Consider the following 21018-nt stretch of genomic DNA (forward strand, 5'->3'; position numbering starts at 1 on the left):
AATCTGAGAAAAGTCTTTAGATTGTACCAGTGTCAATTTCTTGCTTTTAATATTGTACCCTACTTAGGTAAGACGTTACAGTGGGAGAAAGCTGGGTGAAGGGTACACCTGACTCTGTATTTTTGTAACTTCTCTAATCTGTAGTTATTTCAAAATTAAAATTTTTTAAAAGTTTAAACATATAAAATATGGAAATACCTGCTTTCTCCTTTCTCTCTTTTTACTTCAAACTTCTTTCTTCTCCCAAAGGTAACTAATGGTAATAGTTGGATTATACCAAACTATTTGCTTAGTTTATCATCCTTTTTTCAGAGGTTCTCATATTCCTTTAGGAACATGATAAAAGCTGAAACCTACACACAGAAAAATATTTTGTAAACGTGCACACAAAATTTTACATTCTTTTATGAGGTTTGTGAATTCCCTGGGGCAGAATTACTTCAGCATTTACTTAGGGGGCTTCTCTGTCTCTAAGAGAATTCATTTGGCAAATTGTAATGTTTGTTGAATTGGTAAAAGTTCTTATTTCCTCTGAAATTATAACTCAAGGACAAGACAGTTATGACACCTTCTCTGTGTTTACATCAAAAGGCCAGAGTTAAGTGACAAATGGAAAAAAAATTGTAGCATCAAAACTCCAAACTTTTTCTTAATTTCCCTTACTTTCACCACCGTTCTGACTTCATATGTCTCTCAGCAGTTTCCTACCTGTGTGGTTCTGTATCAGGACTCTTTTCCAGTTTTTAGGTTGTCCTTTTGATATTACTTCACGGGTTATTGTTGTAGCTTAGTAAGTTCATATCTGGTATGTCAAGTCTGTCTCCAGAAGGCAGAGGGCTGTTCTTTGGCACTTTAGATGTATAATCACCTTACCAGGTTCCTTTAATAAAATATCTGTTTGGATTGAAATTGAATGAAATGTAAAGAGAATTTATACATTTTGGAGAGAATTTACAACTTCACAGTATTATGTCTTCCTATCCATAAATATGGTATATCTATTGTTTTCTTTATTATCTCCTAATGAGTTTTTATAGTTTTTCTGTGAAAGCCCTGTGTTCTTTTTGTTAGATTTATTTCTAGATACTTGATTTCTCTGATATCCTTAGAAAAAGTATATAATTGCCTATTGTCTTCTGCTAGTGTATAGTCATGCAAACGGCATTTATATACAAATCCTATGTTCAGCCACCTTGTTAAACTCCTATTTCTAATAATTTGCACTATTTTGGTTTTCTATGTAAACTATCATAATCTGAAAATGATAGCTATATTGATGCCTCTCATATATAAATATATATTAAAAATATATGTGTATTTAATTTATTTTTTGCCTTATTTCTTTAGCTAGGACCTCCAGAGCAATCTGAAAAGAAGTGATGATAAGTGAGATTTTTGTCTCATTCCTCATTTTAAAGCATACATTTGTATCATTTCCTTGTTTAAGATGCTTCCTCTAAGTTTTTCAGTCACTTTTTTAGTCAAAATAATGAAATTAACTTGAGTTAGTATTTATAAAATACCTTTCTACTTCTGAGTGATCATGTTTTTTTCCTATTAATTTTTTAATGTGGTAAGTTATATTTATGGATTTTCTAATATTAAATCATTTTTGTATAACTGGGATATAATCCAGACTGGTTATTGTCTATTATAATTTTCATATACATTTGATTTGCTAGCACTTCATTTAGAAGTTTTCACCTATGCAAGTAGAGTGAAAGGACATTTCATTTGTTAGCACTTTATTTAGAATTTTTCACATACATTAGTGGAATGGAACTCTAATTCTTTTTCATAATCTCTTTGTCTTGGTTTGATATCAGGCTTACATTTGAAGATAAATTAAGGGGTAGACCCTTCATTTTTGTTTGAATAGAACAGTTTGTATAAGATTGGGATGATCTGTTTCTTGAATGTCTAATAAAACACCTGGGCCTAGTATTTTTTATGAAAAAATTTTTTTGTAAGAAGCTTGGCACTATATTTTTTTTTCAATAGTAGTAAGGCTAGTCAAACTTGTGTATCTTCTAATTTCAGTTCTGAATTATTGGCAATTATCTTATTCTTTGAATATACCCTCCACTCGTCTTTCCCTTATATTACCATCCTGCAAATCCAGGGTGTGTTTATGAACATTGATACAATACTTTTAAGAAACTACAGACTATTTTCATTTCCCGGGGTTCCCCACTGATGTCCTTTTGTTCCAGGATCCCACATTGTATTTATCTGTCTTATCTCTTTAGTCTCCTTCACTCTGTGACTTTTTTGAGTCTTTCCTTGACAGTTTTGAAGAGTAGTGGTCACATTCTTTTTATGTCCTTGAATTTTGGTTTGTTTGATGTTTTTCCATGATTAGACTGAGATTATGGATTTGGGGGAAGATACCACAGAGGTAATGGGCCCTTCTCATTGCGTCATGGAGTAGATCATATATCACCATTAACTTTGTACTAGTGATGTTAACTTTGATCATTTGGTTAATGTATTCTCTTTTTTCACTTCCCGTCTGGAATGATGTCTTCTTTTGAGTCATAATATTTTATTTGTGTCTTTCTTTTCTTGATAAGTTTTTATAAGAAGTTGGTTTACTTTGTTGCTTTTATTTCCCCCCCAAAGTAGGTCTCTATTGGTCTCTTTAATTATTCTACTCTTCTTTTTCTGTTCTTTTCTTCTTCTGGGAGACAGGCGTTTTTAGATTGAACTAGACTGGTTTAGAACGGGTGTAGAATTCTTGGAATGGAAAGATTTTTTAAAATTTAAGCAAATTGTTGCTGTAATCTGACTTAATCATTGACAGAATTGGGAGACTATTCTATGATAAAGATTTAAACAAGTATGGAGATTAGAGCAGGGTTTCTAATGTGATACCACACCTTTCTTTTACAGTGAATTGAATTCTTTTTATTTAAAAATTGTTTTCTAGATGGTAGTTTCAGTTAAATGACATAAATTAATAACTCAGCATGTTATAGAATTGTAGATTAGATTTTCATGAATAATTTTGAAAAATATTTAAGAATAGCAATAAGAAATGATAGTTGAGTAACTGCCCGTGTTTTCTTACTCTTAGTAATGAAGTTTCTGTCTTAGAGCAGAGCAATTAGAAGGAGTAATATAATGTTAAAATTGATTGAAGGCGGTGGACTTGGCCCAGTGGTTAGGGCATCCGTCTACCACATGAGAGGTCCACGGTTCAAACCCCGGGCCTCCTTGATCCGTGTGCAGCTGACCTATGCACAGTGTTGATGTGCGCAAGGAGTGCCGTGCCACGCTGGGGTGTCCCCGCGTAGGGGAGTCCCACGCACAAGGAGTGCGCCCTGTAAGGAGAGCCGCCCAGCGCGAAAGAAAGTGTAGCCTGCCCAGGAATGGCGCTGCACACACAGAGAACTGACACAACAATATGACACAACAAAAAGAAACATAGATTCCCATGCCGCTGACAACAACAGAAGCGGACAAAGAAGATGCAGCAAGTAGACACAAAGAAGAGATAACCAGGTGGAGGGGGGAAGGGAAGAGAAATAAATGAAAAATGAAACTTAAAAAAATAAAAGGATGCAGACAGGAAAAGAGGACAATGTAATATCATGTCAAGGGAGAAAAATAGGATCTCTTGGCTTAAAGATCATGCATCTTCTGCTTTCAAGGAACAAACTAGGTCTAGAATCCTTTTCCTTAACTGCGTTCTGTAAATGTGGCTTCTCTTGGGATATATAAACAATATAGGAATAATCCCATATTTCATCCAGGTTGATCAAAATATTTTGTTGAAGTACTAAATTTAAGAGTGGACTGTAGGTTGTATTTTTTTGTTTGCTTGCTTAAGAGTGTCAGTGAAGTAACTGCTGGGCAGTTTAATTTTTTTTCATGGTATCATCACACATTCTATACTTACAGACTTTTAATTCGTAAACGAAACTAGAGGGTGCTCTTCCTTCACAGGGAGGAAAATGCAAGTGATGTAAATATAGTTCGTGTATCTGCATATTTTTTCATAGTGTTTACTGCACCAGAAAAAATAAAAGTAATTCTGTTCTAAATAATTTATCTTTTATAGTACTATAGTAGAATTATCAACTGGAACTTGCAATGTGGTAGAAATCTGAAGTTCATACTTTTAATAAATAAACTACTATAACCTCATGGATTTAAATGTTAACAATATAAGACTTTTAATATTTTTAGTGATCTATAAAAAGCAAGCCTAACCAAATAATTGGAAACATAATAGCAGTACTTATTCAGAAGTAAATTTTCTATAAGAACTTCAGTCTTAGAATTTTAATTGTATTATTGTATTGTTCACTTATAAAAATAGAAAGTAGGTAGATATGATAGTTTTTTTTTGTATTTTTTTTTTTTCAGTATCATGGCCAGGGATTGAACCCAGGACTTTGTAAGTGGGAAGCCATTGCTCAACCACTGAGCCACTTTGGCTCCCCTGAGTAGGTTTTTTCATTTATTTGCTTGTTGTTTGTTTTTGGTTTTGGTAGGCATCAGGAACCGAATCCAGGACTTCCCATGTGGGAAGCAGGTGCTCAACCGTTTGAGCCACATCTGCTCCCTAGATAGATTTCATTTTATTTTAAAATATTTATTTATTTACTTAACCCTCCCCCCGCCTCTGCTTGTGCTTGCTGTCTGCTCTCTGTATCCACTTGCTGCACATTCTTCTGTGTCTGCTTATCTTCTCTTCTTGTCTTCTCTTTAGGAGGCACCGGGAACTCATCCCGAGACCTACCAATGTGGGAGAGAGGCACACAATCGCTTGAGCCACCTTAGCTCCCTGGTTTGTTGTGTCTCACTTTCTCTCCAATGTTTCTTTTGTTGTGCCAGTTCTCCGTGCAGGCCAGCTCACTGAGTGGGCCAGCTTACTTTCACCAGGAGGCCCCAGGAACTGAATCTGGGACACTTCATATGGTAGATGGGAGCCCAATCGCTTGAGCCACATCTGCTCCCCCCTAGATAGATTTTAAATGCAGGTAAAAGGAATTCCTTGATTGCTTAGGATGCTTTTGAAAACACTGACTTTTTAATGCTAAATGGTTTAAAATTGCTTTCCTTTTTTTAGCAAACTATATAGTTAATGTTGAGTATTCTTTGAATAAAAATAAAAATAAATATTAAATGCTTTCTTTCCCTTGAATTTGAAGCAGTTTATAACATAGACTGTTAAGGGTGGTTTGATTTTCCTCTGACATGTCCATATTTTCCTTGTCTGTTGTAAATTGTTAATTTTTAACCTTTTTATTATAAAATGTGGATACAGAAAACCATACAACATAAATGTATAGCTTAGTGAATTTTTATAAGGTGAATACCCTTGTTCCTACCAGCTAGGTCAAGAAAAAAGATTTCACCAGTCACCCTAGAAACCCCTCCATGTATCCTATCCCTTCTTTTTCTTCAGAAAAATAACTGCTGTCATGACTTTGAAGATAATCATTTCTATTTCTTTAGGGTTTTGTCACCCAAGTATGCATCCCTGAACACTATAGTTTAGTCTTGTCCGTTAAAAAAAACAAACAAAATGGTATATGTCTTTTAAATCTTTTAGCCAGCAGGTTTTCCATACATCCTTTTTTCCCCTCATTATTTATATGTTTGCAAATGCTGGCTTTTTGAGCTGTAGACTTTCCTGTGGTCTGGATTTTGCTGATTGCACCCATGTGGCACATTTCAGAATGTTCCTCTGTCCTCAATATTTCCTGCAAATTGACAGTCCAGTGGCTTATGCAGACTCAGATTTGATTCCTTTGGCAAGACTATGGGTAATGATTGTGTTCTTTCATAATACCTGATTTTCACTTTTTTTTTCCTCTAAATGTTAGAGCCATTACTCTGACACTAATGTGTCTGACACTATCATTTTGTTTTATTCCACCTGGAATATTTTAGGAAGATATGCTTCCCCTTTCCTACTATTTAGTGTCCAATTGTAAAGTTCATATAGGAAAGATAAAATAAATGCTTGTTTCTTTCCTTTTCTTTAACCTAGTTTTCAAAATAATGAATTGGTTCCCTGTCATCCTTAGAAGGCAGCCAATTAGCTTGAAAAAAAAAATCAGGATGAACCCATAGGCTTAAACATATTTGTTGGGTTTGTAGTCATTATAAATCTTATTTTATTAAATCTTAAGTTGCCTCCCTCTGACTAGCTAGAACTAGAGTCTTTTTGACATGACCCCTGTCATCTTTGATAACTTTTTTTGCTATCTGGTATGTCAGAATGTTCCAGACTTATCTTTTGTACATTTTCTTTCCCAAACCTAATATTAGCTACTCAATGAAAAACTCACTTTTGAATACATAAATGATACAATAAAATTTTGAATATTCTAGATCCTTTCCTCAGTTTATCATTTGATAACTGTTAACCAAATGCTAATCCTTGTTAACTTTTTTTATTCAGTGATATTTTCTGACATTATTTCTATGTCAGTACATAAAAATCTACCTTATTCTTTTATAACAGCTCCTTAATATTTGGTATGGTTCTACCTCATTTTATTAAACCCCTTTCCTAAGCTTGTATATTAGGTTTCCAGTTTTTCCACTACAAGAACCTTTGCATCAGAAACCATCTTATATATCCTTACTGTGCACACATGCAGATGTTTGTTTGGAGTCATAGAGTATAGGCATTTAGAATTTTTCCAGCTTGCCTCTAACGTATGCACTTTCAGAAGCAGGGTGTGAAAAATACCTGTTTCTCTACACTCTAACCAATACTGATATCATCAGACTTTAAGAATTGCTCCAATCTAGGGATGAAAAATATCCTTGACTTCCCAGTGCCCTTCTCAGGTGGGAACAGGGGAGCCTAGGGGGTTCTGTCAGGTGGGATGCTGTGGTAATCTTCTGGGTGTGAAGGTTTCCCATTCCTTCTGGGGTGCTGTCTCTACACAAGGCCCATACTTACTGATCCACTGTGGTCACACGCTGTTGTTTACTCCCTGACTTCAGAGACCTCGTTATTGTTCTTGATGCCTTAAATCGCTCTTATCACCTTGTGTGTACCTTCCAGCTTTAAGCTATCTTCCATTTTTTTCCACTGTCTCATTGTAGCAGTTCTTTCCCTTGTGCAATTTGGTCTGTAGTCTTACTTTTCTACCCTATCCTGTCTTTTGTTTATCCCTTTTCAGTTGCTGCAAGTCAGAGGGTTACTGCCAACAGGGAAGTATTGAAGGGACTATTCTGTTATTTCTCAGATTGAGAGTGGGAGCAGAGGCTGAATTTAGTTTGCTGGAACCCTATTCTCATCTTAAACACAGAAAAAAATGTAAATGAAGGTAACATGTGTTTCTTTTCTCAGGGCTTATTGACTGGAACCACTATTGGATAAGACCAGAGTTTATTCAGATGACCAATATATTCCTTGCTTTTATAAATTACTAACTTAGCATCATTTCACTATTTTTTTAAAGATTTATTTATCTTTTTTTCCCCCTTCCCCTCCTCCTGCCCTGCTGTTTTTGCTGTCTGTGTTGTCTTCTCATTTTTCTCCTCTAGGATTCACTGGGATTCAGTCCTGGGGTCCTCTAAATGTGGAGAGAGGTTCCCTGTCAGTTGTGCCACCTCAGTTCCTGATTTCTGCTGCACTTCATCTTAACTCTCCCTTGTCTTTCTTTTGATGTATCATCACCTTGCTGCATGACTCACTTGTGCAGGCACTGGCTCACTACGCAGGCATTCACATGGGCACTGGCTCACCATGTGGGCACTGGCTTGCTGCGTGGGCATGCTTTCTCTTCTTCTTTTTCACCAGGAGGCCCAGGGAACAAACCTGGGTCTTCCCATATGGTAGGTGGAAGCTCTATCACTTGAGCTACCCCTGCTTCCCACATCCTTTCACAATTAACTTTCAGTATTTATAAGCCTGAAAGAAGTACTCTATATTTATAATGATTTTGCACAGCACTTTTTGTGCAGTTATAAAAATATATGGGGGGAGCCAATGTGGCTCAGTAGTTGTGTGCTGGTTTCCCACTAATGAGGTCCCAGGTTCAATCCCTCTCCCTGGTACCTCAAAAACAAAACAAAACTAAGTATATGGTTGGGGAACAGTGTAGCTAAGTGGTTAAGCGCCTGCTTTGCATGTACTGGGTCCTGGGTTCAATCCCCAGTATGTCCCTAAAAAAAGAGGTTTTATAATTAAGCCTAAGATGGTCTGGGTTCAGATGTTGTTATGCATATAGGGGGCAGATGACAATATAGTTACTCAGCATTAGGATTATCACTGGTTTTCCAGGGAGTACCGTATACCTGATTCCAGTTTATCAGGTCCTTTTGGGATCAGAAGTAAATGTTGGGGTTGCTAAGAATAGCAGGAGCCGAAGTTTTCCTTGTACTGTGCAGGGAAAATAGAATTTGATCATAAAGGAATTTTGGGTAACCTGGTTTTCTAAATATTCAGGTATTTCTGAATCATTAAATGATTTCGATTGGTCCTAGGGAAAGTTAAAAGGGAAAAAAGTGATGTGTTGCAAATATAAGATAAAGTAGATCATTTTCACCAAATTGGATTTGAGCTTAAGAAGGAACCAGGTAAGCAGAGGAAATGAGCTCACTATGTGTGACCTTGTATGAATTCATTTTTCTTTATGAGCGATTTTATTACATAGATTTTGTATCTGAGATTCTATGACTGACGAAATTGTTGTAGCCATGTTAATTCATATACAAAAAACTTTCCTGAGAATATCCAGTTAATTAAAGGCAGAATGCAAAAGGATTGAAGGGGTGAGGAGGCAGGGAGAAACACTAATATGTAAAGGTAATTGCCACAATGCTTTTTTAAAACTTAAATGCTTACAAAATCCTTATATTCTAGAAATCAGACCTTTAATTTCTAGTATAAAGAATATGATGCTTTTGCTGGAAAATGATAATATTTCTGTGACTCTCTTTGTAAATTAATTATTTAAAATAAAATATTTTTCAAAGAAAAAATATTTTAAAGTGGGTTAAGCCTTTAACCACATAATGATTTGATTTGAGCATTAGGACTAAAGTCAGAAACTTCCAATTTAGGGGCAGACTATTTTACTGGGGCATTAAACAAATTTATTTTCTGATGATTTCATTTTTCTATTTCTGTAACTTAGAAAAGCTAATATTCATGTACCTTTCTTATTATGATTGTTAAGATTTGCTTCTCTATAGTGCCTTTGACTAAGTAGGAACTTAGATGTTACATAAGTAATTGAGATGATTTTACAGCCTTTTTCAAATATAAAGAAATAAAGTCATTTAAAAACATTCACTAAAATTCTGAATAAATATTTTTGTGCTTAAATGAAAAAACTTGGCTACTTTAGCAGGTCTGTTAGAGAGGGTTCAGCTGTTAGTCATTTTAATGGGTGATATCTTATACAGAGTGGTGGACCTTTGAGGAATATGGACTGTTGAATAACTATATGCAAACTTGTAAGTGACATTTTCAGATCAAGTTCTCAAATAGTAGTTTCTGTGATATGCGAAGTTCTTAACCATCAGTATTAAAGTTGCTGCTTCTTGGGCTGATAGCTACTTTGCTAAAATTAAAGACATATCTTAGTATTGAGATTGTATTTTTAATTTTGCAATAACACCTCATGTATATATTAACTATCAAATATTAATTCAGCTGTATTATGAAAAAATTGTTTTTAAGCATCGTTTATGCATTAACTTTTAAAATGTTTCATAATTTGATTAGACCAATGAAATAAGCAGCCATATTTTAGCTTAATTTTTTACATTTCCATAGATATTTGTATTCTTAAGAATATTTTGTGTTATTCCTTGTTGTAGTGATCGTGGTGGTGAAGACCCAAACCAGAAAGTAATCCATGGGGTTATTAACTCCTTTGTTCATGTTGAACAGTATAAGAAAAAATTTCCCTTAAAGGTAAAAATTCTCCTTTAAAAACATAATCAGACCTTTAATTTCTTAAATTACTTGTAGATTTTTTCTAATATGATTTTAATTGATTTATATAGTTTTATCAGGAAATCTTTGAGTCTCCCTTTCTAACTGAAACAGGAGAGTATTACAAACAAGAAGCTTCAAATTTATTACAAGAATCAAACTGCTCACAGTATATGGAAAAGGTAAGAAATGAAATTTATTTTAAATACATTCATCTTTTGTATCTCAGGCTTGGTTTTATTTAACATTAATTTTCCTAGTTAATGTATTTTTAAAAATTTTTTTGTCTTTTTTTTTTAATGTTACATTAAAAAAATATGAGGTCTTCATATACCCCCAACCCCCTAATTAATGTATTTTTTATTAGACAAATGTTTATTTGATCATTAATCTCAGTTATACTTAATATAGGACACTTACTAGTCATTGCCCTTGCTATAGCATTTTCCATGAGAAAAAGTGCTACTCCCAATTTTCATGATGGTTGATGATTTTTTCTTCCCCCATCTGGTTGCATCATCATCATCTTTTTTTTGGTGTGTTGCTTTGCTGTTTGGGGGGCCTGTGCCTATCTTCACGCTGTGGTGGTGGTGGGTGCTGTACCTTACCACACAGATCTGGAACACCTTTTTTCTTTTTTTCTTTTTCACCAGGAGGTCCCAGGAATCGAACCCGGGTCCTCCATATGGTGAGCAGGAGCTCAGTTGCTTGAGCCATAGCCACTTCCAGATGCTTTTTGATAAATCCCTATTGCTTGGTTTGTCTTTAAAATTAATATAGATGCACATTTTTGGCAAAATAAACTTATTTTATGCTTAATATATGTTTAAGGAATAGGGTCGTGTGATAAATGCAGAAGCTAGGTGTTAGGCTTTTCTCTTTCTTTAAAATGGAAGGAAAAAATAAGAGGAAATATACTACTACTACATACTTGAACAGGTCACTCTTTTGGTCTTTTATACTTGAAAGGCTGAGGAAAGCCTCCACAAGAAATTCTAGCCACTAAAGCAACACATACCAATAACATATTTAAAATTCTATGTATATTTTCTTAATAGTAAATTCAGTTATCATTCAAGATATATTAGAACTTTTTTGGGGGGTGGAGACTCATTTGTAATACTATATTTATAACTGATAGCCAAGGGGTCTTTTTTTTTTTTAAATCAATCAATTTTATTGGTACATATCGATAAAGCATACAGTTCATCCAAAGTGTAATATCAGTGGTGTTTGGTATAATCACAAATTGTACATCCATCACTTCAGTCATTATTAGATAATTTTCATTATTTTACTACTAATAATAAACAAAAAGCCGACAAATATGAAGATTCTTCACCTCTCAGTCTCTCTATGTTTATCTTGCTGTACATAGCTGCTATTTCTGGCTATTTGTGTACATTTATTTATTTATTAATCAGTTTTATTGAGATACATTCACATGTAATATTTTAAACTTAACTGGGTATTTTCCTCTGCAGGTTCGGATTTCAGATATCTTACTGCTGAGTGGTTTTTATTAGTTTGTATACCAAGAGAAATAAGATGGAATAGCTGTAGTCTTGCCTCTGTAGAACATAGATGGGTCAAGATACTGTACATATTTGACAAAGCCTTATCCTAGGAGTCAGAAGTTGTTGAATTCTATTCCTGCTTTTGCCACTAGTTAGCTCTGGGACCTTGAGGAAGACATCAAAGCCTTTTTCCCTCCATCCATTAGTGCAGGTTACACAAAATCTAAGTGCTTCTTAATTCTTAGCCCCCCCCTTTTTTTTTTTTTATCTTAGACTATTGTTAAAGCTCTAGATCTAAAATATGCATGTAGAGTGACAGTGATACATATTCACCTCTTCATATATGCCTTTCAGCCATTGGAAATAAATTATATTTGGAAAATAGTGCTTAGAAGATTAGTTCATTTTAGGAAGTGATGGTGAACCATAATAGCTTCAAGCACAAAAATCCTAGGATTTGATCTCTGTGCATTTAGTTAATAGACTAATTAGTATAGCCTTACTTCCCTTTCTGTATCATTCTTCTACATTTTCTTTGGCATTTTCCTCCTGGCCTCCAGGAGGAAAACTTCTCTGACATCTGTACTGGGACTCCCCAACCTTGTGTCCATTTCTCTTTATATGCTCCTTGCTAGTGATCATTGTGTATTTCTTTCCTTTTTTCATCCTCTCTTACCACCCTCAAGCCCAAACTCTAATTCCTGTTACATTTAATCTATCAAGCATTAACTAGGTCAAATAGATAAATCTAATTAAAGATTAAAGTCACTTGCAGTGTGCTTTAAATGATTAATAGGCTAAAATTTTTAAAGGTTATTTTTATTTGAAGATAAAAACTTGACCAAAATGACTCATTTAATCAAATATGTGAATAGCTTTTTAATCTAGACACCTTCTTACCCATTCTTGATTTCTGTGATTTTGCCATCGTACTCTTGGGTCCACAGGAGGGTAGCACCCTCTTGAACCTCATTTTCACCAAAAGGTTTCTGAGAGGTATCCAGGAATGATATCTTATTTCCTATTTCTCTTCCCAACATCATCAACATTATATATTTCCTCTCTTGATGCCCAGGCAGGCACAACAGTACTTTACAAAGACTCAGATGCATGTAGTTCTCTGGGACCAATGAAGTTCAGAAACTCCAGTTAATAGCTTCACATTGCAGAATGTTTCCCAAGCCTAAATAAATTAGTATATTTGTGTACTATGCTAGTATAAGTTTTATTGCAGCAATGTTGCAGTTTTGTTTTGAGGTAGAAATTCAGCCAGAAATTTTCTGGCTATTTTCTCCATTAGCTAGTTCTTGTTAATGTTAACCGGTGTATTGTTTGTTGCATGGTGCATTTTGTATAGGATTAACTTTAGTAAAGGTGTTGATGGGCACATTTGACTTGACCAGATATAATTTGAATTCCAAAATTTTGCATGAAATCTGTAATGTGATAGTTAACTGTCAAGCACATGCTGTGTGTATTGATATTTTACAAGAAGCAGAACCAAGGTAAAATAATTAATCTGTTTGACCCTGTTAATGTAAATTATTCTTTAGTTTGATAGTAAAACATTTTATATGGAATATAACCTGTCTGGTGGTTTTTAATAACTTATATCCACTTTTCCTGTTGCATATTATTTTGTCTGTATAATTCAATTATAGTGGTCAATAAATTAAGACAATGCAGGTCATTTAAGCTTCATTCTTCAAAAGAATTTGGTGAAATGTAGGTTTTAGCTAGTAGCTTAAATAAAAATTTGAAATGATGTGTGGAATTTGCGTTTAAATTGGTTATGTAATCCTTGTACTGTTATTTAAGTTACTTACTGATACTACTTCTTTTTCCTCAGTAAAACTTTTAATAGTTCATGACTATAAGAATATTTTTCCATAGGTTCTAGGTAGGTTAAAAGATGAAGAAATTCGATGTCGGAAATACTTAAATGCAAGTTCATATACTAAAGTGATTCATGAATGTCAACAAAGAATGGTAGCAGACCACTTACAGTTCTTGCATGCAGAATGTCATAATATCATTCGACAAGAGAAAAAAAATGGTAAGTAATACCAAACATAAATGAGAATAGAAATGAAATTACAAAGCCACTTCCTACATCATCTTTCAACCTCCTTAGATTTAAAGCATATTTTAGTAATAGTATTTAAAATATTACTTATACGTTTTTGCAGATTAGGAATAGTGTATTTTAAAAGACTATTTTGGAAAATTTTTCATAGTATTCTAAAGTCAAAAGAAAAACTGGGAAAATGTGTACATTTTTATGTTACAAAGTAATTTCTTTAATATGTTGAGAGTTCCTAATAAACTATAGGAGGAACAGTAGAGATAAAAGAAAATATGAATAGATTTTAAATATATGAAGAAATGCTTAATCTCATTCATAATAGAAATATAAAATGCAGATACACGTAGATGCTAGCAATAAGCAATGAAAAATGGAATTTTTTAGGGAAAAATAATTTTAGGAATTATCAGATAGCAAAGAATAAATGTAATAAGAGATGTGCCAGATCTGTACAGAAGACTAAACATTAGTGAAAACAACTTTAATCTATGTATCTAGGCAGCGTAGTGAAAAAAAAAATTTTTTTTAACTCTGAAAGCTAAGAATAGCCAAGACAATTTTGAAAAATAGGATGGGACGACTTTATTTTATGGGATAACAAGACTTGTGATAAAACCCTAATAATTAAGATAATGAAGCATTGGTGCAAGGATAGATAAATAGACAAATAGAATAAAATAGCCTAGAAAGAAGCCATGCATCCACAGATAGTTGAACTAAAGTTAGTCTTTTGAAAACGTAGTGCTATGTCAGGTGGCTGTCCATTTGGAAAGAAATGAAATTTGTTATCTTCCTCAAACACCATCCATAAAATCAATTTATGGTAGGTTTTTACCTAAATACAAAAGGTAAAATAATTACACTTCTGGAACATAATACAGGAGAATGTCTATATGATCTTGATGGAGGTAAAGATATTTTAAATAGCAGTAGCCACAATGGAAAGATTGATCAAGTGTACTACATTAAAATTAAAATCTTTGGATCATCAAAAGGCCCTTTTTATGGGATAACAAGACTTGTGATAAAACCCTAATAATTAAGATAATGAAGCATTGGTGCAAGGATAGATAAATAGACAAATAGAATAAAATAGCCTAGAAAGAAGCCATGCATCCACAGATAGTTGAACAAAAGTTAGTCTTTTGAAAACGTAGTGCTATGTCAGGTGGCTGTCCATTTGGAAAGAAATGAAATTTGTTATCTTCCTCAAACACCATCCATAAAATCAATTTATGGTAGGTTTTTACCTAAATACAAAAGGTAAAATAATTACACTTCTGGAACATAATACAGGAGAATGTCTATATGATCTTGATGGAGGTAAAGATATTTTAAATAGCAGTAGCCACAATGGAAAGATTGATCAAGTGTACTACATTAAAATTAAAATCTTTGGATCATCAAAAGGCCATTAAGGGAAGCGAACTTGGCCCAGTGGAAAGGACGTCTGTCTACCAGATGGGAAGTCTGCGGTTCAAACCCAGGGCCTCCTTGACCCGTGTGGAGCTGGCCCACGTGCAGCAAGGAGTGCCCTGCCACTCAGGGGTGCCCCCCGTGTAGGGGAGCCCCACGCACAAGGAGTGCGCCCCGTAAGGAGAGCCGCCCAGTGCGAAAGAAAGTTTAGCCTGCCCAAGAATGGCACCGCACACATGGAGAGCTGATGCAGCAAGATGACACAACAAAAAAAGAACAGGTTCCCATGCCGCTGACAACAACAGAAGGGGACAAAGAAGAACACAGCAAAATGGACACAGAGAATAGACAACTCGGGGGGAAGGGGAGAGAAAAAAAAAAAAACATTAAGAGAGTGAAAGACAATCATAGGATCAGATATTTGCAGCAACTGAAAAGGTTTATATCTAAAATATAAAATGGTCAAGAAATTTGAATAAGTAACTATAGAATAGAAGATAACCAAATGGTCCATAAACTTACAAAAAGTACTCAATCTCATTAAAATTGGGAAATGCAAATAAAAATACTAAGATATCAATACACACTGGCCATTTAAAAATAGACAAAGACTGAAAATACTAAGTGTTGGCTAGCATATGGAGTAGTGAAAACTTGTTATATACTGGTTGGGAGTGTAAGTTGATGCAACCACTTTGAAAAACTGACGTTGACTACTAAAGCTGCATATATGCATATGTTATTATCTAGCAATTCCATTTCTTGGTATATAACCCCTGCCCAAAATGCATGCACATATACAAAAAATATATACAGGAATGTTCATAGAAGCATTATTTGTATTAGCCCCAAACTGCAAACAACCAAATGTCCAATAATTTAGAAAGGATGGATAAAGTATGGTGTATTCATATGATGCAATATTATGGAGGAATAGAAGTGAACAAATTATAGCTACATAAATGGATGAACTTTATAAACATAACGTTGAGCAAAAGAAACCAGACATGAAAGAATATGTAGAGTATGACTCCATTTATATATGTTTCAAAAAGATATAAAACTAATCTGTGATTTCGTAGTCATGGTGGTGGTTACCTTTGCAGAGAAGGAAAAGGAGTAGTGATTAGGAAGAGACCTGAAAGGGACTTCTGGATTGTAAGTGATGTGTTGGCTCTCACCCTGGGTGGTGATTTTTACATAGGTGTGTTGTGTGTTCCCTTGTAATAATTTATTGAGATATACACTTAGGATTTGTACACTTTTCTGTAGGTGTGTTGTACTTCAAAAAAAGTGTAAAATAAAAACCACCACTCTGAGATATCACTTTTTAGTTCCCAGGGTCAAAGATCAAGATGTTTGATAACACACTGTTGACAAGGGAACTCCCTGCTGCTGGGAGTGCTGTTTAGAAGGCTCTATCTTCACATCAAACTTTGATGTAGCAATCCACTTCTAGGGGTTTATACCATGGAATATGCTTGCTTGGATACAAAATTATTAACTGCAACATTGTTTGTAATAGCAAGAGAGTGGAAACATCCTAAATTTCTGTCAGTTCTAAAGTAATTGTAATGTCCACATAATGAGTACTATGCAATTGTAAAATAAAGGAGAAACCCTTTATGTACAGGTGCAAAAAGACTGAAGTTAAAATGTTAAGTTACTTGCAGCTATAAATAATATATAAAATATGCTACACTATTTGTACATAGAACAGAGGGAAGAATATATGTATTTGCTTGAATGTGCACAAAACATCTTTGGAAAGCTATTAAACAACAATGTTGATTTCTTGTGGACTGGGAGACTAGGTGGCTGGAACATGGGGTTGGTACACTTTTCTGTATATACTCTTCTGTAATTCTGCATTTTGAGCCATATATTAACTAATAAATTAAAAATAGTTTTTTGAATTATTTGGGAATTTAATAATCAGATTTTTTTTTCCCCTTTAGACATGGCAAATATGTATGTCTTACTTCGTGCTGTGTCCACTGGTTTACCTCATATGATTCAGGAGCTGCAAAATCATATCCATGATGAGGGCCTTAGAGCAACCAGTAATCTTACTCAGGAAAATGTGAGTTGTGTAAGGAACTGGACAGTTTTTCTCTTAATCAGATTTATCATGGAGTTTTTCTTTTGACTTTACTGTTTTAAAAGATGAAAGAAAATTTACATAGTCTTACCATCCCAACAAAGCAAATGTCTTTATTAAAATCATTTTAAACCTCCAGTCTATTAGGCTCATTTGGGAATTATCAAATTATTAAAAAATCATTGAATGAGCTAGGCTTTTTAGTCATATTTATGTATTCATTGGTTCATTTAGCAATTATTAGTTCTCACAGAAAGAATATTTTGCCCTTTCTAAATAACTATTTCTACGTAGCTGGCATTGATAGTTGTAATGGTAGTAGTGTTAATCAGTGGTAAAATAGCTTGTAACTTGCTTTCTTTACATTTTCCATGAATTTAGTTGCCTGGGAAGCAAATTTTCCTAAATATGTACTTGTTACCTAAACTATCCCAAATAGTGAACCCTCAGCTCCCTACTACTCATCTTCTCAAAAACACCCAGCCAGTCCCATGACTTTAACCATGGTGCCTTTTCCTGTCAGAGTGTGTTCCTGTCATCAAATCTTGTTGGACTGTAACTAGTGATGTTTGGTGCAGACAACAGTCATAATGTGAAATGCTACTTTTCTCTCTTATATAGAACTGTTGACTCTTCTTCTAAAATAGAGTAATTTGTGTATGGGCATCATTGCTCAGGATCCTTTATTAGGAGTTGATCACTTTAGTTTAAATTTATTTGTCTTTGACAAATAATTTATTCTACATTCTTCTTAGGTTTTATATCCTGCCACAGTAATGCATGTTTTCCATATTGTTTAATATTATTTACATTTATTAGGTTGTGTTATTTAGTAGTTTCATTATGTTAGATTTATAGGTGTTGAATGAGATTGAGCTTGGTAACTCAGATTTGGTGTCATGAGCTGAGAGATGAAAGTACAAGAAAGAAAACAAGAATGCATTTGTGGTAGATCATGATTTTAGCAGTCTTAGGTACGACTTCTTCATAGTTACCTCCATTAAGAGAGAAAGCTTTTATTTGCACTACTAGGTGTTTTTTTCCTTCTGAGATGTGGGGGATCATACTGCCCAGACCTAGGGGCTTATCTTCTTCCTGATGCTGATCCTTTAACTCTCCTATTTCTTTCAGCCTTCAGTGACTTTGATCATAGTTTTTGTTTATATAACCCTGTATGAAACTGATGAGCCTGGTAATTAAGAGATTATCTCTTTTTACCCTTAAGTTACCAAATTCCAACCCAAGAGAGAAGTGTGTTTTTGGTGTGTTCTTCTGACAAAGAAATTGACAAAGAATCGTCCTGCTTTTCTAGTGTTGATTTTCAGTGTCAAAATTTTAGGTTTTTAAGACCATCTTAGTTGAATCATTTTCTGAGGGGGGGATATGTGTATGTCTGTATGCATGGAAAATACATGGGTAAAACATTAAACAGTCCTTTTGTAAGCATAATTTTGTCCTTGAACTTCTTAAAATGTGATTTTGTACTTCGTGTTTCATATTTTCAGATGCCAACACTATTTGTGGAGTCAGTTTTGGAAGTCCATGGTAAATTTGTTCAGCTTATCAACACTGTTTTGAATGGTGATCAACACTTTATGAGTGCATTGGATAAGGTACTTTTAAATACATATTTAATTCCCTTTATGTCGAGAGTTATCCTTTAGTCATCATTCTATAGGCAGTTCCAGAAATTAAGGCTTCTAATTATTAGATATCAGTTCCAGGCATGGAGATTAGCCTCAAGTAATTAAATTAAATGTGAAAGTCAAAATAGAAATACATTATAACTTTTAAATTATTAAATGAATGGTTAAATAATCAGTTTTCTATGATTATGCTATGTAAGGGGAATTGTTGATAATAAACTAATCTCTTCTAAAATATATACTTAACTTTTAAATCTTCTTCAATCCTGATTACTAATACTAATACTTAGGCGATACTGAATAATATTTGAAAGAAAAATATATTACAGACTTTTGAATTGTGATATTTTAAAGGAAATTTATTTGCAAGTTTGTTGTAAGAGAAAAATGGGCTTTATTTTACCTGTGTTCAAATTTCCATAGTGAGTTATAACCAATGTCTTTCTATCAGAACAGGATAAATAATTATTCTATAATTAAACCTTGAGGAATACAGTTGGAGGAGTTTATCCCACATTAGATATGAAAATGATAATAACAAACTATCACTAAAATGCCATGTTTTCTATGGTGTGGTATATTTTTGGATGTAGAGATTATAGCATATACTGAATCAGTTATATTTGTTGTTCTATTGCTGGTAGTTAATTACTGGCCTGTTTTCTCTTTAGGCCCTTACGTCAGTAGTAAATTATAGAGAACCCAAGTCTGTTTGCAAAGCACCTGAACTGGTAAGTTTGATGATTACTTAATACTTAAAAGCAATCTTATGAAAAGTCATTCGTAGAAAACGAAAACTGAGAAGAATATCATGTTGATTTTTTGTAGCTTTTTTTAATAGAAAAATAGATGAAATTAAATTATTAAAACTAAAACTGATGATATATGTCATGTACAATTTGACTTGCAACAGACCATGAACCATAAGTAATAACTGAATGAGAAAACATTCCATTTTACAAAATTTAGGTTTTAAAAGATCTCTGTGCTCTGAATCATATATTTGCATTATATCATGGAAATTTTATTCTTAAGTCTAAAGGAAATCTGATGATAAATTTTGAGTAACCTTTAAAACTTACTTACAAGGTGGATATAAGGTTAAAGAAAAAATAGTCTATTGTCAAAAAATATAGAACTGCTTAAAATTGACCTAGGTGTTCTTTTTTTTTTTTTTTTTTTTTTTTTTTTAAAGATTTATTTATTTTATTTAATTTCCCCCCCTCCCCTGGTTGTCTCTTCTTGGTGTCTATTTGTTGTCTTGTTTCTTTGTCTGCTTTTTTTGTTTCTTTGCCCGCTTCTGTTGTCGTCAGCGGCACAGGAAGTGTGGGCGGCGCCATTCCTGGGCAGGCTGCACTTTCTTTTCACGCTGGGCGGCTTGCCTCATGGGCGCACTCCTTGCGCGTCGGGGCTCCCCCACGCGGGGGACACCCTTGCGTGGCACGGCACTCTTTGCTCTCATCAGCACTGCGCATGGCCAGCTCCACACGGGTCGAGGAGGCCCGGGGTTTGAACCCCGGACCTCCCATATGGTAGACGGACGCCCTAACCACTGGGCCAAAGTCCGTTTCCCTAGGTGTTCTTTAAGAAACTTAAATTATTTATATCAGTGTTTTATTTGTAAAAATATATTTATTTGATTTTTGACCTGTTTTTAGTTTTTTTCTTTACTCTAAAACATTTAAGTTCTTCTTCATGTTTATATACACACACATACACAAATATATTAGAGGTGTTGTAGCTTTACAGAAAAATCATGCAGAAGATGCAGCCGAGTTGCCATATATCTCACCTCACACTCACACCTTTCTCCCTATTATTAACACTTTGCATTAGTGTGGGACCTTTGTTACAATTGATGAAAGAATATTATTAATATTATGATTATACTGTTAACTATAGCCCATAGTTTATATTAGCACTGTTTATGTGGTACAGTCCTGTGGGATTCTTTTTTATTATTTTTATTCTAGTAAGATTTCTAGTTTCTGACTCTGTTGAATTTGTTATTTATTTCATATCAGCGAGCACATACAATATTTATCCTTTTGTGCCTGGTGTATCGCACTCAACATGATGTCTTCAAGGTCATCCATGTTGTCATGTGAATCAGAACTTCATTCGTTTTCACAGCTGAATAATATTCCATTGTGTGTTTATGCCACATTTTGTTTATCCCTTCATCTGCTGATGGACACTTGGATTGCTGCCATCTTTTGACAGTTGTGAAAGATGCTGCTAGGAACTTTGGTGTGCAAATATCTATTTGAGACTCTGCTTTCAGTTCTTTTGGGTATATATATAGAAGTGAGATTGCCAGCTCATATGGTCAT

The 21018-nt window shown here is 34.2% G+C and overlaps 1 protein-coding gene across 6 annotated transcripts in view; it reads left to right on the forward strand.

Annotated features, from left to right (window-relative positions):
* Window positions 1–21018, forward strand: part of CUL2 (cullin 2) — a 98510-nt gene that overhangs the window by 49873 nt on the left and 27619 nt on the right. For all 6 annotated transcript variants that reach the window (XM_012518654.3, XM_023583974.2, XM_058297686.1 and 3 more), the window contains 6 exons: window positions 9802–9898; window positions 9991–10101; window positions 13330–13492; window positions 16897–17021; window positions 18545–18652; window positions 19357–19416. In XM_012518654.3, coding sequence (XP_012374108.1) covers window positions 9802–9898; window positions 9991–10101; window positions 13330–13492; window positions 16897–17021; window positions 18545–18652; window positions 19357–19416 — 664 coding nt within the window. The remainder of the gene's footprint in view (window positions 1–9801; window positions 9899–9990; window positions 10102–13329; window positions 13493–16896; window positions 17022–18544; window positions 18653–19356; window positions 19417–21018) is intronic.

This window comes from Dasypus novemcinctus, chromosome 5 (assembly GCF_030445035.2).
Source record: "Dasypus novemcinctus isolate mDasNov1 chromosome 5, mDasNov1.1.hap2, whole genome shotgun sequence".
Classification (NCBI taxonomy): Eukaryota; Metazoa; Chordata; class Mammalia; order Cingulata; family Dasypodidae; genus Dasypus; species Dasypus novemcinctus.